The sequence below is a fragment of the Bemisia tabaci genome, chromosome 1, assembly GCF_918797505.1.
Source record: "Bemisia tabaci chromosome 1, PGI_BMITA_v3".
NCBI classification, from domain to species: Eukaryota; Metazoa; Arthropoda; class Insecta; order Hemiptera; family Aleyrodidae; genus Bemisia; species Bemisia tabaci.
In genome coordinates, this window is record NC_092793.1 from 77,258,445 (window position 1) to 77,276,000 (window position 17,556).

Sequence of the window (17,556 nt, forward strand, 5' to 3'; positions counted from 1 at the left end):
CAGAAGAAGTAGTCATAATTTTTGAAAAAAATGGCTAAAGAAATGACTTTACCTTTTTTTCTGCATCAGTAGTTTCTATCTAAGCGTTTCAATATTCTTCATGATGATTTTTCTCGTGCATAAATACGAGGAGGTTATCGGAGTTTTTTACGGGTTCCTTTCTAACGCTATCGATTTGCCCGAATTTTTTCGTCAGATTTAGAGCATATCAGTCTTTGATACCAATTTTAATGAATGAAGATAAGAAGTAAAGAGGTCAATGATTTACATGCTTTCAATTCTGGAAACTCCAGTTTCCTCTCCACTGCCAGGGTATAAATTTCAAGTGGCTCCTACCACATCACAGTGCACATACATACTTTTGATATCGATGGCTAAAGTGCGAAACCATGTAGCCCTATCGCGGTGTTTCTAAGTCTATGCATTTTCGAAGAGAAACAAGTTATCTACAAAGCTTGACATTTCTACAGAATATTCTGCCAGTAGATAAGAAAAATCAAGGAAGTTTTCAAGAAATTAAATTGATTAATCCGCCCGCCCCCCTCCTCCCACCCCCCCCCAAAAAAAAAGTAGGGTCAGAAGTCTGCAGCGTCGCAAACAGAGATACGTGGTTTCGCACTTCATTCATCAATATGTATCAATTTATATTAATTGAAATCATACTGGCAGACACTAATTGTGCGTATTGCACCGAATTGAATTTACACAAATACAAAAAATATTTCAACACTTTCAATGAGGATAAGTCATTACCCATCAAATAATTGGTAGCAGCTGTAACGTATGAGCAGTAGAATTTTGACGAATCTCACTGGAATCAGCCTAAACGGATTCAATTTTGCAATTAGGAAGTACAATTTCTGGTCCAGTTAGAAACAACTTACGTAGGTACCATTAGTTTCTGACTGCCTCAGTTTTTACAGCCGAGCCAGAAGTTGTAGTTACTAATCGGAAAATGTAGTCCTATTTACTATTGAAAAAGTGAATCATGAGCGGATATTACACGGAGAAAAATCTATGGCTCATAAAACAATTAGTGGTACATATGGAACACCATTAATATTACTGAAGGCAACATACAATAATAGTACATATACCTACCTTAGTTATGGAGAACAAAAAGAATGTAAAAGCAGCCCGAAACGGGAACGACAATTGAAAACACAGGAAAATGCGGAAACAAGGCTAAAATACAAAATACAAAGGCAGGACGTTTCATTTCAAAACCGATCTCACCATGTAACGCCGTTTGCTGGTTTTTATTTTTATTTTAATTTATTTTTTTTTTTTTTTTAATTTTAGCAGTTTATAATGGTGCCGTGAGGTACCGAAACGTCCTGCCTTTGTATTTTGTATTTTAGCCTTGTTTCCGCATTTTCCTGTGTTCTCGATTGTCTTTTCCTTACTTATGGTTTATATAGGTACCATACTATCGTGCGAGCTACCACAGTATGGTTCACAGACCGATAATCATTAGTTCATATACAACTATTAATGGTGTTCCATATGAGCCACTCATTGATTTATAAGCCATAGCTTTTTCTCAGTGTAGGCTAGACGTCTGATGAAGCGAGGATGATTCCAGTGAAATCCGTCCATTTACTTATGCATGTCAAACCTCAGCGCCAAGTATTTTCAATGCTATTTTTGCGTGAGTGATCATGCATCTCGATTTGCGAAAAATGTCAATATATACACATGCTTCCTCAGCGAAGGTAAGAAATGAATCCGCATCAGCAAATTTCACGCCACACAGTGGATCGAGTCAATAGGAAAGGTCGGAAAAAAATTGGAAACTTTAAAAACTTATAACTCCGTTTGACAAAACTTTGAGGTCCTAGAAGTGGCTTTATTGGTTTCTTCGTGAAATTTTCTTCTAGGAGCACCCCTTAAAATTTAAATGTGCCGAAATAAACATCAAATTTTGCAGTTTCAGTCAAAATTTTCATGTCCGACCTCTCTATAATTGACTCGATCCACTGTGCGCCGCGCAGAATGCCTCTCCCCATTTTCTGATCCAAAGACCAATAATATAACTCTGTGTTTCATTCTTTTCAGTTTGAGATTTATGGCGTCATCCTGTTCGTGCTAGCGGGAGTTGTCGCATTCGAGAGTGTTGTCACTTCGTGTAGACAGAGATCCAGCGGCCCCCGGGACGCACATACCACAGCCTGATTGCGTAGATAATAATGAAAATTTGATCTCAAGAGTAGTGGCGATTTTGCAAGCAGGAAACGCTTTTCCCTCCAATCACATCAGTTAAAAATATCGATTTTAGGTAGGGCAAGCTGTCAAGTCACGCAAGAAACGCCCCAGTAGCAACTATACTGTTATACAAACTTTTAAAAAACTCCTAAATTTAAAAAAGACAGCTCTTAAAAAAACTGTTAAATGTTCGCTTCGAGAAACTCTTTTAGGGTATTTTTTTAAAGTACGTAAAATTTACGAGCAGTAAAATTTAAGGGAAAAAAGTTAAAAAATAACTCTTGAAACATCAATTGTAGTTTTTGGACACTAAAAATGTTTGAAAAAATGTTAAAAAAACTACAATGATATTTCAAGAGTTTTTCAACACTTTTTTCTCTTGAATTTTACTAAAAAATAGCCAAAAAGGGCTCTCTAATTCGAATATTTTAACAGTTTTTCAGAGTTTTTAAAAATTGTTTTTAAGGCTCATTGCTTCTAGGGCGATTATTTTACATACATTTAAATGGAGAAAAACAGTTTTGCCAATTTTCAAAAATCGTCGCTGCTCAAAAATACAAGTAAATGTAATCGAGGATCACTAGACAGGGTAAGAACTACAACCCCTCAAGATATCATTATCCCTCGTCGAAATTCGCATTTGATGCGGTTGACAAGATAAATGCATGTAAGAGCTGATCAGGTAGGACACCTCTCTAAAGATTTTCACTTTGTACCTAGAATTTTGTAATTTTGTAGCATTTATTTTAATTTTTTCAAGTATGCTATTTTAAAAAAAAGTTATTTTTAAAATGCTGACAAAGAAATTAAAATGATTTTTCTTTACACACGTTTTCTTTTTTTAAAAAAAAATCGCACCTCTCTTCAATAAAATTTATCTCGAAGTGAATTGGATGCAGCTACTGGGAAAAATTTGGATTTTAAGCCAAATTTAATTTGCACACTCTTTTATATGCCTCTCTTGTTCTATTTTTTCGTTTTCGGGGAGGGAAGAGGACATGATTTGTGATCCCCTTCCCCCCGGTTTATAATCACTGAAGACAATTAAACAGGTTGTTAATGTAAAAAGATGGGATTTAAAGTGACAAAAATTGTCTAATGAGCATAATATGTATGTCCAATCTCTTATCTGATTTTTAGAAGACTGTAATACTAATTTGCGTTATTGCATTCCAATCGTGATCGAGGGAAATAATGATCGCTCTATGACTGGGACAAAGTTATCAGGAGAAAAAACAGTATCCAAATACGGTTTGTTGTAAAAAATCTTTATATTTTATAAAATTAAGAAACATAACGTGGAATAGCAAATAAATTATATATCAAGTATAAAAACAACGGAAAATTACACATGGATAACGCAGCTGTCATCGCCCGCTTTTCCACTCCTGCAACATTGAGGAAAAAACCCGATTAGTCGAAAAAGATTAATAAGAAGTAGATTTTCAATACAATTTGAACTGTACGTTTCAGATAAAAAAGGACTCATAAAGAGCCTTAACTTCATTGCAGCATTTATTCCGTTACTCTGTTAAGAACGTCTGAACGGGCTCTAGTATTGGAGGACATTCAGAACAAGTATAGGACATTCAGAACAAGTATAACTGTATTGAACACCAACTTTCCTCTGCTCATGATTTATTTTATTCACAGAACCTTCAAAATAATTTTGCCATAAAATATTTTACGTAATCTCTCAATACATACATACACATAAGTCGCTTTATAGCACTCCCTGGCGCTCTACGGCACCTAACCTCCACTGCTCTCTGCCGAACCACATAACCTATAGGATACCCACATAGCTCTGAATAACCTAGATTAAATTCACAGAAAGTTTCGAGGCATAAAGTTCCTCATTTACGAGTATTTCTAGCTCACCTAAAAAGAACATAATGTGCCATTGATATCCTCATGTAGGTAGGTGTTTTTACGGATAAGTGAAAAGTAGTAGTTCCTTTTCGGAATTTTAAGTGGAAATTATGAGTTTGAACCTGCAGATTTTGCGTCCTTGTATTCCCACTTACAATCCACCGAACCTACGTGATCACATCCGAGAAGTACTCTACATGTTGCGATAACGAATACGACTGTCAGAGATTTTGCTTCTAGCTTTTATTGTGAGTGTGATTGAACGCAAAAGAACACAAGTCTAACGTACGATGAGTGTTACCGAGTTTTCATTATTCCTTTCTTGACGTAGGTTTTTCTTATAACTTCAGGTGACACCTCTGCTGACTCCGTGCTCGACCCTAGTTCAAATACCGTGGAATCTGGAAAAAAATGAAACGCCTCGTTGAGTCATACTTGCCCAAAAGTCGGTCTGTAGGGCCTATAAAAATGTAGGAATGTCAAGACCAATACAGTCTCATAGCATTGTGGTCGAAAGTTCCAAGTAACAACATTCTCTAAATTGTTTTCTTGAGGTCAAGGTGGCGTATGTTTTTATTTTTGACAGCAAATTGTAATGTCAATACAATGAAGAGAGTCAACAAATAGGACAAATATAATAGTTATTTTAGAAAAATAAATCCCTCTTCAGTCTAGAATATGAATTTACCTGCACGTAATTTGCATTGCGAAATAGGATTAACTGGGAAAATTCGACCATTCCAGTGACATCGGATTGCCCTTGATTATGCAATATCGACGGTAAAACTTCCAAACCGCTTATCTCGTTTGCGGTAGTGTTTAAGAATCTCTACTCTTATTTTATTTTTCTTGAAGAAAAACGAATTAACATCATTCGCGGAGGTTTTCACAGAATTTTCTTCGCACAGAGAAGGAGAATCAGGTAAGTTTTAAAAAAATTGAAATTGCGTACCTATCCATGTAAAAACTAAAGTATGACAGGAAGTTTGCAACATCGCAAATCGAGATACGTGGTTTGGGAGTCTCATCGTCGATATGCATGCGTGAAAAGTGGGTGATACCCTCCCCGCAGAGATCAGCGTTGAACAATAATTTTTTGACAAAGTGAATGTTCCGTTCATTTTCACTGCGTTACATTTAGGAGACATATTTTTTCCACAAACGTGACTAGTTTTTTGAGACCCCTTTAAAAATAATGGCAGCAAGATTTCATAAACATTATGTCGATGATCCAAGTCGTGAAATGTGGACCGCAGATTTCACCGTTGCAAATCTCTGCTCGTTTTTATTTTTATTTTTTTATTTTTTTTTCAGAAGATAACTATCCTACAATATTCTTCTCGAAATTCTCTGTGAATTTTCCTCACTAACTGAAATTTACCCACTGAAAATATTAAGGAGTTATCTTGGTCGATTTACATTCAAACAAATAAGACATGAGCGGAGAGTTTGGAACGTCACAATTAAGACACACATTTCCCGACCTGCCACCGATATCATAAAGGAGGGATATTGATGAGGGCCGTTTTTGGGCCCACCCTGAATATCCTGAAATCTTCAATTTTTCCCGCATTAACCCAAGTAGCATTTTTCAACGGGAAAGTCTCTATATATTGCGATTTTATCGGCATTAAAATCGCCAGGATCATTAGCTTCTGAGCAATTATCCTCGATCTTATCGCGCTTTTATCGTCCGACAATTTGTCGCGATCTCATTGAAATAAAAATCGCGCTAAATGGCGATTTAATCTCGATTTTATCGACAAAAATTGATCACGATTTCATCGAACCAAAAATTGCGATGTGTAGAGATTTAATCGCTATTTATCGCGATCACTACTACCTTGGGAAGGGTCTATATTTTATGGAATTTATCATGATTTGGTCATTTTTGGTCTCTTTTCGGGTCTAATTTTAGCCTTAAAATGTGTCTGAAGGCCGACTTTGGCGGAAAATGTGAGTTATGTAGTTTTGCGGTCGAATGCCAGAAAATCCGCATTTTTCACTGAAATCGGCCTTCAGACCCATATTTAGGCAAAAATTAGTCCTGACAAGAGACTGGAAATGACCGAATCATGATGTATACCGTAAAAAATAGACCCTGTACGAGCAAAGAAATCGTAGAATTAAGAAAATTTAGCGAGGGACACAAGGGACCCTCATCGATACCCCTCCTTTCTAAAATTCATAAGGCGTAAACATATGATGCATACATTGATAGTGATGATGAAAATTCTACACGTAAACAAGTATGGAAATTTACTAAATTCGCGTGTTCTGGAATAAGTACTTAATCAGGGTGCACTGAGGGTGAGCTGTGCAATCGTCCAGTACCATTTCTAATCCTTATGAATTTTCCTAAAAATCTTCGGCTCGTTACTTTCAGAGCTCGTCACGCATGCGTTGCTATCATGCTACTAAAAAGGTAAAGCAAGGTCACAGTGAGGGAAACAGAGCATCAAAACTAAGTCTCAATACAGCACTAACGGCAAATCTTATTTCACCTCGTAGGAAAAGTCATGTGGATTTGGGTGGGTAAGGATTGAGCATTCTTAATTTCTCAGAGCAGTAACTAATAATACTAAAACATTTCATTTCAGGTGTTTCTTCACGGGACGGATGGTTAGAGGAAAAATTTACCTATAGCTGTGATTGAGAAATGAAAGCAGAAAAGCACCTCCAACTTTACCAAACCCTTGGAGGAATCGGCTGTCAATTCGTTTAAGAGTGCCTCATAATCCTGCAATAAAGATCATAACTGGGACACTTGCTTATGATATCCATAACCTTCTGATTAGGAGGTTGAAAATCACTGAACACTTTTAGCCGCCTCATGGAAAGAACTTCTTATATTTAGGAATAGGATTTATATACCTAGAGAAAGAAACACGCGCCTAATGCTGGCAGCATGGATAATCAAAATAGGAGATTACCCGAGTAGCACTGACTGTTTAAAGAGACTTAAAGAAACTAGAATTTGAAGAGGGAAACTAAACCTGTAAAGAGACTGTTAAAATACATTTGCATTGAGTGAGAAAACTGTTTCAGCTCAATGTAAGTGATACGTAGGTATGCTTTTCCCGACCCTAAGAACTCAGCTCCAGCTTCCGCCGCTGCGCTGGAGCTGTTGTGCGAGATTTAAATTTCAACAATTTTGCAGTCTTGACCGAAAACAAATATGGCCACCTGCTGTTGAAAAAAAAAACGAAGAAACAGCCACCTCATTAAGCAGATAAATTTTCATTCTCAAAGAATTTACTTGCACTGAATTTCTTGAGTTTTTTTTTTTTTTTTTTTTTTCAACAGCAGAGGTCATATGGATCGCACTTAGCAAGAAGGAACCAGCGCGAATACAGTGTTGTAAATATCTTGCTCCTTCATATGACCTTGTCTAGTGGTTGTTTGGTGAATTTTAACAGTTCCTTACGTTTTTGATGAGTGGTTTAGAGGACAATGCTACTGGGGTGGTGTGATTAAGACTCAAGTATATCCTTACTCGTGCTGAGCTGATTTCTGGCTGGCAGTTCGTGTTTGGCGTGGATTTTGCCTCCTCCGTAGCTGCTGTCCGAGTCAGTCATAAAAGCTGAGCTGGCCGCGGTATGGTGTTCGTGGGTTTTTCGCGAAATTGGCAGTGTTTGTTGATTTGAAATGCAAGCTATTTCTGCAACAAACGGGTAAAAACCGCAAGAATTTGAAATCGGTCACTTGCGCAAGTCGCAGGAATAAAGCGGAGATCCTTATTTTATTCATACGCTGTATCGGAAAAGACAGTGGCTGTTGGAGGAAAAATTATGAGGCTTACTACCGTCTTACCGAAAATAGCAGCAACGGCTATATTCTTGAAGTCGAGTTATCTTTAAAATTTGATCAATCTAATTTTTAATTGGACGTACAAACGGAACTACATATGTGCATAATGACATGAGCTCTAAGACCTATAAGAATGTATGCATAACAGGGCTCACGCCATAATGCACATAGTTCCATTTTGCAGAAATACGTCCAATTAACCGAATGATCATCACGCGGCTCACACGTTGTTTACAGTTTAATTTAGAATTAAAATTTGAATCAAAGTGAGTCATATTGGCCAAAAAAAAATTAATTAACATCGTTTGAGAAATAATTTAAATATGTATACCTTGGTTTTTATCAAAATCGTACCTACTCTGGTGCGCAGTATTAATTGCCACTTCATCAAAAACATGTCCAAAAACAGAGCATGGCGACTAAACATCAAAATTTCTAGAAAAGCCTCCGAATTGATAAAGTTTGAAATCCAGCGACTATAACCAGTGCAACAAATGTCCTAGTTGTTAGCCCAGTGCGTTGGTTGCCTTCAATGTCGGATAATATGTGCCATGCTATGATGGTCTAATAGTTGCCTCGCGCTTAAGTGCGCCAAGTACAGATTGCGTTCATTTTCATTGTTAAATCTAAAAATCCAGCGACTGCAGCTGTTGCAGGAATTGGCCAGATGAATTGGCATGTTAAGTTCGCCTTCAATTATGAGTGATACTGTGCTACACTCGGGTGGTCGAATAGTTGCTTCGCGCTCTTGTGCACTAAGTAAAGCGTGCGAAACTCGATCTGCAATCCTCAGCCTTAAATTCTTAACATTTTTGTCCAACCAAACCTAAACCCCTTCAATCGCTTTCCCTCTAATCTGTCTGCGAGCTGATTATTGAAATTGATAGACAAAACGATGGACAAAGATGACTAAAAGCAAATGGAGTGACCCTATTGGTGGATAGCGGGTGGTATGAGTGAACGAAGGAGGTAATTAATAGACTAACTAACTGCAACCCATTAGACACCCAATAGTTAGTCCATCGGTTTTCCCTCAGTCTATGACGACCACGCGTTTCAACCAGTGAGATAGCTCCATTTTCCCTTTGTCTTCTTTATCTATTCTCGGCTATCGATTTCAATAATCAGCTCGGTCAGGTGGTTCATTATCATTTCTCTGAGATGTGGATCGTTTTTATTTACACCCAAGTAACTCCGATTTATTTGTGGTCGCTCGCCTGCTACACCGTTTACCGTTTGCGGAATTCGACTTAATTTCATCGGTCAGTTCGCGGACTGGGCAGTCAGTTCACGAGTTGGCCGATTTTCCGGTCAATTCGCGTAATGGCCAATGTGATTCGTCGTTCCGTGAAATGGGCAAAGAACTGCACATTCATTCAGAATGGCCAATTCCGTAAACGGGTTTAACATTTGCACCGTGCTCTACGAGAAAATTTATTGAGGATACTCGTGTTGAGGTGCTCAATTCATTGCCCTGTATCAGTGACAATTCTTGTAAGTTGGCAACACTGTTTTCTCTGTTCAAATGAACAATGCTCAATGTTGAACAACAACTCTGTTCAATGTTGAACAATTGATCTGCTTAATGTAGCATCGATTCATTCAACTGATTTAAAAGGAAGATTAAAGGCTTGGACACACGCTCAAATTTCCAAATTTCCGATCAAATGGTGACTGGTGCGCACCATCTACCATCAAATTTTTGCGGCCTGCAAAAATTTGATGGTAGATGATGAAACTGTGGGTCTCATCCTTCGTCTTATTTCCACGCAACCGTGCTTATTTCGTGCTTATTTCAATCAACTAATTTTATTTCTAACTCTTGACCGCCATTTTTGTCATCATTTTGATCGGAAATTGACGGAAATTTGAGCGTGTGTCGAGGCCATACCAAATTTTGCTAGAATCAACTATAGTATTACAGTAGATATCGGTTAATACGACATTCAAGGGGTCACGGGATTTCGTCGTATTAGCCGATATGTCGTATTAACCGATGTCGTATTAACCGATATCTACTGTACAACATAATATTTGCACGTCAAATGAGTGCTGTGAAGAAAAAAATCACCTAGGCTTAAGCCATCTGGAGGACTATTTGAAGAATGAGCTCTGTGCCGGGTCATGGAAGGCGGAGCCCCAGCGTAACATTCCCGCTGATTGAACGTCTGGAATTGCAACGATGGGCCCACAGTGTACGATGGAAGACTAAATGTTGCGTAAGGGCAGATTTCGTAATCTACAGCTGCTTTTGAGAGGAAACGAAGAACATTAGTGCATTTCATCAAGAGCGAAGCAAACTTTTTAAAAATAATAAAAATTCTGTCATCGTATTGAGGAATCTGAATTTCCACCTACGCCCTGATGGAGACCATGAAGTTTTATGGATAATTGAGTTCACTCTGATATAGAATACATTGGTAAAAGTAAGAAATGGGAGAACAAGGATAAAACCATATAAATACTAAAACGGCAGGGCAGGACGTCTCGAGCCGGTGTAGGCTCATTTTCAATGCAAAAACTAATAATTTTTTTTTTTTTTTTTTTTTTTTTTTTTTTTTTTTTGTCAAGCGAAATTTTATTCAGTAAGTACATATTTACAGAAATTGTAATGTGCGTATCTTATTACTAATTTGCTTAGGTGATGATAGATGTAAGTTATATATAGTGATAACATAATGTGTATGATACTAAAATAGACAAGTAAAGTAAGGAGATAGTTAATAAGATAATAGTATAAGTTTAGGAAATAGGGTCAAGAGTTTACTTCGCGAGACATGCCGGAATTACCCTCTGGTATATCTTCGGCTGGGGAAAAAAAAAAAAAACTAATAAAATAATAAAATAAATAAAATAATGAGTGGCAACCTGACACCAGTCGTTAACACGCAACCACTACTTTTTTGGAATTTGGATGTTCTTAGCCTTATTGCTCACTCATTTCTTACATTTTTTCTGTTGTATTCGTATTTTTGGGCTTGTTTTTTGTGTATCATCGCTCCGAAATACAGTTACGTCTTCGCGTCAAGGGGGCGACGTTTCAACTATGCTGTAATTAATTTTGCTGCTACTTCTGAACGAGATATTAATGAGTATTTGTCCATTGAACTGATTCACTTCTGTTAAGGTGATCCGACTGTTTCCATTTTTTGTGCCAGAGCGACGTGCGATCTATCGCATCAATTCGCTCCATAATTTCGGTTACGTGTCATTTTTTTCGAATTTTGAGATCGCACTTCTGTTGTCATGAGACTAAAGAATTCATGTATCAAATTTGACAAAGAAATGTAAATTCAACGTGAAGGCAGGGTTCTTTTAGAGGAAAAATATCGCATTCGATACTGATATCCAAACTGCACTCGACTGCGATATTTTTCCTCTGAAAAAACTCTGCCTTTCATAGGTTGAATTTCTTGTCAAATTTGGTACATGAATTCTTTAGTCTCATGACAACAGAAGTGAAATCTCAAAATTCGAAAAAAAATGACAAGTAGCTGAAATATTATCGAACGAATTGATGCGATATATCGCACGTTCCTCTATGACACAAAAAATGGCAACCGTCGAATCACCTTATACGTTGCGCTGTTGAAAGGATATTCATTCCCCTATTGCGGCTCATCAAAAGTGATTGTAAAATCGAGTCACCTGAGGTATCGCTCCCTTTATGGGCGCTGAGTGACGAGTCCCTCTTGCGGACGGGCGAGGGTGAGTAAGTCAGTCTTTGATGATCATTATTTCGTTCATTCTCAAGCTCCGCCAAGCTTTTCACTTGATCAGTCTCCTCTGATTTGTACCGCGTCCTGCTCCTGGAATCCAAATAATCATCTCTAACTACTCGGTATCACTGAAAAACGTGGTATTCTGTTTTAGCACCTAAGATGTCAAATATGTGTCTGGTGATCCTAAGATGCTGCCTAGATTGCCCTCGCAGTTGAATTTGCATTCACAGGGTGTAACTTTAACTGCGGGGGTAGTAAAGGCAGCATCTTGGGATCACCAGACACATTTTTGACATCCTAGGTGCTGAAAGAGCATAGTATCTATTTCAGTGAGGGTAGGGAACGTAACTTCAGAGATGATGCCCAATGTGATGCCCAAATGTGTGCCCAAAGTATCATTACTAAAAGCTCTCTGACCCCCTAAATTTTCATTCTTTATCCCAGTTCCTTCTACCTGTCTACTTATGCCGCAATCAGACGCTGAATTTAGCAGCTGAATGTGGAAGTCAACAGTCATCGCCCAACGGCTGAAATTTAGCAAATTCGAGTTATTTTCATCCAGATGTGTATTAAATCTACTCGAATAGTTCAGACAAATTCAAAATTGGTCCGATGGTTGCTGAGAATCGTTGCTGAATTTTGCGCGTCACGCGCAAAATTCAGGCATCGGGCCGATGACTTCCACATTCAAGCCACATTCAGCTCCCACATTCAGCGTGTGATTGCGGTGTGAGCCGATTTCCATGATCATTACGACTATTTCTACGTAATAGTCTCTAGATAAGCCCTTTTTCAGATTTTGGAGATATTGTCCAGTCAGCTTGCCTCATGCGGTATGAAAAGCTGCTTTTTGTGTGTTTATTGAGTGAGCGTGACATTTCACGACGAACCAGTGGCGAAGCAGGAATGATTGCTTATCGATATTTGGCTATTTGAAGCTACGGTAAAGAATCGATTATTAAGGTGTTCGTTGTGAACACCCTGTTTATGGATCCTTTCCCAAAGGTTGAAATAGCAGATCAATCGATTTGTCACAAAGTATGCCGCGCCACGGGACGATACCAATATTCTACCACGGTGGAGCTTGCCTATGCCGGAAATTGTAGGCGAACTGTCAATGCGATATATTCACCTCGCTTCCAGGACTTTATGTCCACCTTTCGTCCATTAAATAAATGTCCACCGCTATTAATGTCCACTAGACGTTAAGTCCAGTCTTTATTAAGTCCACATGATTTAATGTCCAACCATGAATATGTCCAAAATTGTTAATTGTGGACATGTTATGTCCACATTTTTTTCTTCTCATTTAAATGACAGGAGCCACCTCAAAAATAAATGCATACTACCACTACCTTCATTCTTAAAAACATTTCATTCATGAATCAAGTCATGAAAGAGAACAGACTCTAAGAGCAGATAAAAACATATGTTCATGTGTACACTGTACGGATATGATAAGATGAAAACCAAAGCGGGAGCCTAGGAAACGCTCCAATGCCAAATTAAACATTTTTCAGTAACAGATGCAGTCAAAATTGAAAGTCCTCTTTATCTAGTTATTTCGTGCGCCTTCAATCTTGTAGGATACTGTGCAACGCCTCTGACGCGAAATAGTTGCTTAAAGCGTTGCGGCGCGGCAGGCAACCAGCGTGACACGCGCATAGGCGCCTACAAACCTAACGGGATACTTCACGCGTTGCGCAATGCGTGAAGTATCCCGTTAGGTTTGTAGGCGCCAGTGCGCGTTCTGCGCTGCGGATATTTAGTGCCAGGCTCTAGTATTTAAACTCGCGGAGTCAGCGTTTTTCAACTCATGATTTTGAAATGTTTGCGCTCTTTGAATTGATTATTCCCTTTTAAACTGATGAAAAAGAAATATTTATTACTGGAAAATATAATGTGTTTTTTGTAGATATAATAGTGGTTCCGTGTCAAATTTAATTCCAAAGCATTCAAATTTATTCTTTTATGTTTTTGGCTTTTACTGTGCTGCAGCGTGGTGTAAGCGCAACTAAACGCTCAAAATTGGACGTATTTCACTCAAGGAGGTCGATGTACAAATAAGTTAAAAACAAAAAATTGCGTGCTCCTTAGTTTTTTTCCTCTTTTATTAATTTTTGTATAGTTTCTTTCATCACAACTACGGCTCATTGAGATTCATATCGATGCCATTGCTTGGAAAAAGTTTTACAAATACTCACCACGTTTTAAAAATGTAAATGCTTTTAAAATGAAGTAATCAATTTCATTTAAAAGCCAATTGAAGCCAATTTTACGTCATTATTTTTGGAACGTCTGGGCCGGTGTTACGATTGCGTTACACGGGATGAGTGGAAATCTGAAAACTCGCGTTACGTAATTTATGGACAGCTCCTTCCCAGTAAACTTAAATATAACTACTAACCTTCTTTTAGCTATAAAGCAGGCACACGAAGAGAGGCAAAGAACAATTAAGGCACCTAGTAAAATTGGTAACGTATAAAATTGAGCAAAATTCAAGTCCGATCGCTCCGGTATCAACTCCAATGGAATCAATTCTGAAAAATAAAAATTACGATCAGCTTTTTGCAACAAAGGTGGGAACATGATACATGAGCGGTGTGCATTGATAATGGCGGTGCGGACCAGGGATCAAGGGTAGCGGGCTGATTATTGAAATTGAGCTATAGACAAAGCTATAGATAAAGGAGACAGAGGGTTAATGGAGTGAGTCGATGAGAACGTTCAGGAAAAGGATGGCGACAGGGGGTTTTGCAAGAATTGAGCGTGCGCTGATTCCCTGTGGGGCTTTGTGAGGCTAGAAGTCGCGGGCCACCAGAGAGCTCTTTAAAAGCTTTCGAGCTTTCGTGTATGTATTGTTGAGAATAGAGTGCCCATATGGGGAGAGAACGGACACGCCAAAATATGGAGCTCTTAGGCCCGAAGGGCACTCACCCTCCTAACACAAAACATGTCACTGCCAATTTTCAGATTTCAATATCAAACCAAGATGGCGAATTTAAGAATGTTGATACATGAGCATTCTTCCGCAAAAATGAGTAAAATGCAAAAACTGAGTAGGCACGTGCCTAACAAACGATGGGTCGTAAGAATTTTAATAATAAATCATTCTGGATTAAAAATTTGCTGGTGTCTGCAATTTGATGAATTTCGTGTTTAAGTGGACACTACTTGGTGAACTGAACACGAGGATACCCTTGGTTCATGAATTGAACAATCATTGGAGAGGATATGACAAAATGATCTAATCGGCTAAAATACGTGTGTTTAAATGGGAAAAGCCGCCAGATGAGATCACTAGGCGGTGCATTTTCGCACTTTTAAGTATATTTTTATGCTATTTCCCGTATCAGAAAAAATATAAAAAATACTATGAAATCAGCTCTTTAAGCACTTTCGGATGAAGCAATAAAAATGTTGCATGCAAATTCTCCATTACTGACATATCCGTGCTTTTGCTATATGCGGTACCGGCACTCTTCCTATGTAGGTTCTCTATGCATACCTCCTGTTTTGGATCTGGTGGCAAAAACATATTCGTAAGTGGAGATGCCGGCCTCGCCGTGGGCAGATATCCTGGTGGTGTAGTAGGTGGCCGGTTCCAGATCGGGGATGGTGATGAAGGAGTTGACCGTGCCGAGACTCGTCCACTCGGAGTCGGCCAACTGGCGGTAGTCGACCGTGAACTGCTTGAACGGGCAGCTGCTCGAGGGCCACACGTCCAGGAACAAAGTCGCCGAAGTGGAATTCGTCAGGATCAGATCCTCCACTGGTGGCTTTTTTGGAGCTGAAAATAACAAAAGTAACTCAGCTGAGGCATAACATTATTGTCTCTGCACCCAAAGTCTCAGACTACGATGAGGAAGAGAAATTTAACCTGACACGCACTGGAAAAAAATAATCTTAAATTTGCCGCCAAGAAGTATTTCTTCTTAAATCAATAATTTTGCTGGTTAATATAAGCTACTTTTTTGCTTAACCCAAGCATTATTTTTCTTGAATCAAGACAAAGTCAGCTTAAAGCAAGATGAAGAAAATTCTTGGCGGCAAATTCAAGAATTATCATGCTTGATCCAAGCTACTTTTTCTTTCAGTGCAAGCTATCAGGTGCTGCAATGATCGTGCATGAGGTTCCTCGCCGCACAGTAAATCGAGTCATTAGGAGAGGTCGGACAAAAATTGGAAACTTTTAACACCTATAACTCCGTTCATACAAATATTTGAGGCTCTAAAAGTGGTTCCATTGGTTTCCTCGTGAAATTTTCTGTCAGAAGCACCATTTAAAATTTACAATGTGACGAAATAAACATCAAAATGCGCATTTTTAGCCAAAAATTTCATGTCTGACTCTCTAATTGACTCGATCCACTGTGTGCCGCAAGAGAACAACTTTGCTCCAAAGAGGCAAAAAAATGTTTGTTATTTTTATAAGAATATCAGGCCTATCTTGTGTTATTCAAGAGGGAGGGGGGACAGAGTTTGTCTTACGAGCTCTTTACAAGGGTAGAGTAGGATCAAATTTAACAAGGTTTGATTTGAACAACACCATTATTTTATTTGTAAATTTGAATGAGAACCAAGGTGTTGTATTGAAATACCACACCTTGGTTCTCATTCAAATTTACAAATAGGGTCAAATAGTCGGTCAAAATGCCAAACATAATGCTTGAAAGACCCGATGAGTTGGCTGGTAGGAAAGGGATGAAGTCCATTTTCAAACTCCTCTTTCAGCAATTAAGGTATTCTGTAAGATATCATGATGACATCTGCAAGCACTAAAATCATGAAGAAATTTAGCGAACCTTCGCCTTTGGTCGAGGCCGTCAAGCTTGGACTAGGATCACTTTTCCCGACTGCATTCACGGCGAACAAGAACAGCGTGTACAGGGTTCCGCACCGTAGTTTGTACAGGGTGATCGACTGCTTATCGGCGTCAATTTCCACCAGTTTCCAGTTATCTTTATTATCCCTGTACTTAAGAATATAACCTGAAATTAAAATCAGCTTATGTAAGTAAGGAAAATCATACGATGAGTTTTATGCAAACAAGATATAATATTAGTAGAGGCCTGTGCGCACGCGGCCGCCAACCGCTGAGAAAAACTACACGTAAAAAATAGTAGAACAACCGCGTTTAAACTATTATAAGAGATGAGTGGATTCAAAAGCCGACGGGTGCATGCGAAAGAAAGCATATTCGTCTCTGATTGCAACGTTGTATACCAATTTTTGTATTTTATTTTTGTACACCGTTTTTAAAAATCTACACACAGTTTTTCCACGAATTTCTCTAAATGATCTCAAATGTTAGCATCGAAAATTTCGACGCGATATTTTCGCTCATTCTGTGTTCTTTTTATGTAACAGAACAAAAAAATTAAATATCCTCAGAGTTTCTGAATCCTTACAACGAGGACAAATATTTTCCTTTTACGTATTGTAAAAACCGGAGCAGAGAGGCAAGAATGATGACACGTAATCCTAGTTTCACGGTGACTTTAGCGTCCCGCGAGCCAGGGAAGGGAACGCGGTGGAGTCATCTTCGCAGTGTGACGCGACTTCCATTCGGCTTGCGGCAATATGCCTACACCCATGCGGAAAAAAAGTGTTCTTATCTCCAATCGCAACGTTGCAAAGCTCTACTAATTTTTTAACTTTTGATCAATTTTTTTAAAAAAAAAACTACACGCAGTTTTTGTAAAAGTTTCCGAGAAATTCCCGGATAGAATGATTTGATATAAAATCACAAAAAATTTCGACGCGATATTTCCGTTCTTTCTGTTTTCTTTTTATTAAACCAAAATTAATTTTACGCGAATCAGGTCACAGAATCGCTGCATCGTTTAAACATCGTCCGAATTGCTGAATCATTGCAATTAAGACACTTATTTACCCTTTAATTGTGGCAAAAACCGGGCAGGGACCGTCAAAAAAAGTGACGCAT

The 17,556-nt window shown here is 38.4% G+C and overlaps 2 protein-coding genes across 3 annotated transcripts in view; one reads left to right on the forward strand and one right to left on the reverse strand.

The window, feature by feature from the left end:
- The window catches only part of LOC109043994 (thiamine transporter 2), a 31,814-nt gene extending 28,784 nt beyond the window's left edge, over nucleotides 1–3,030 (forward strand). For both annotated transcript variants that reach the window (XM_072306203.1, XM_019061429.2), the window contains exon 10: nucleotides 2,059–3,030. In XM_072306203.1, coding sequence (XP_072162304.1) covers nucleotides 2,059–2,175 — 117 coding nt within the window. In that variant the 3' untranslated portion in view covers nucleotides 2,176–3,030. The remainder of the gene's footprint in view (nucleotides 1–2,058) is intronic.
- A 186-nt stretch (nucleotides 3,031–3,216) lies between these two features.
- The window catches only part of LOC109043992 (cell adhesion molecule Dscam2), a 168,404-nt gene continuing 154,064 nt past the window's right edge, over nucleotides 3,217–17,556 (reverse strand). The window contains 8 exon segments of the mRNA XM_019061421.2: nucleotides 3,217–3,593; nucleotides 4,379–4,478; nucleotides 7,574–7,738; nucleotides 9,959–10,132; nucleotides 11,536–11,696; nucleotides 14,017–14,149; nucleotides 15,118–15,399; nucleotides 16,415–16,600. Coding sequence (XP_018916966.2) covers nucleotides 3,551–3,593; nucleotides 4,379–4,478; nucleotides 7,574–7,738; nucleotides 9,959–10,132; nucleotides 11,536–11,696; nucleotides 14,017–14,149; nucleotides 15,118–15,399; nucleotides 16,415–16,600 — 1,244 coding nt within the window. The 3' untranslated portion in view covers nucleotides 3,217–3,550.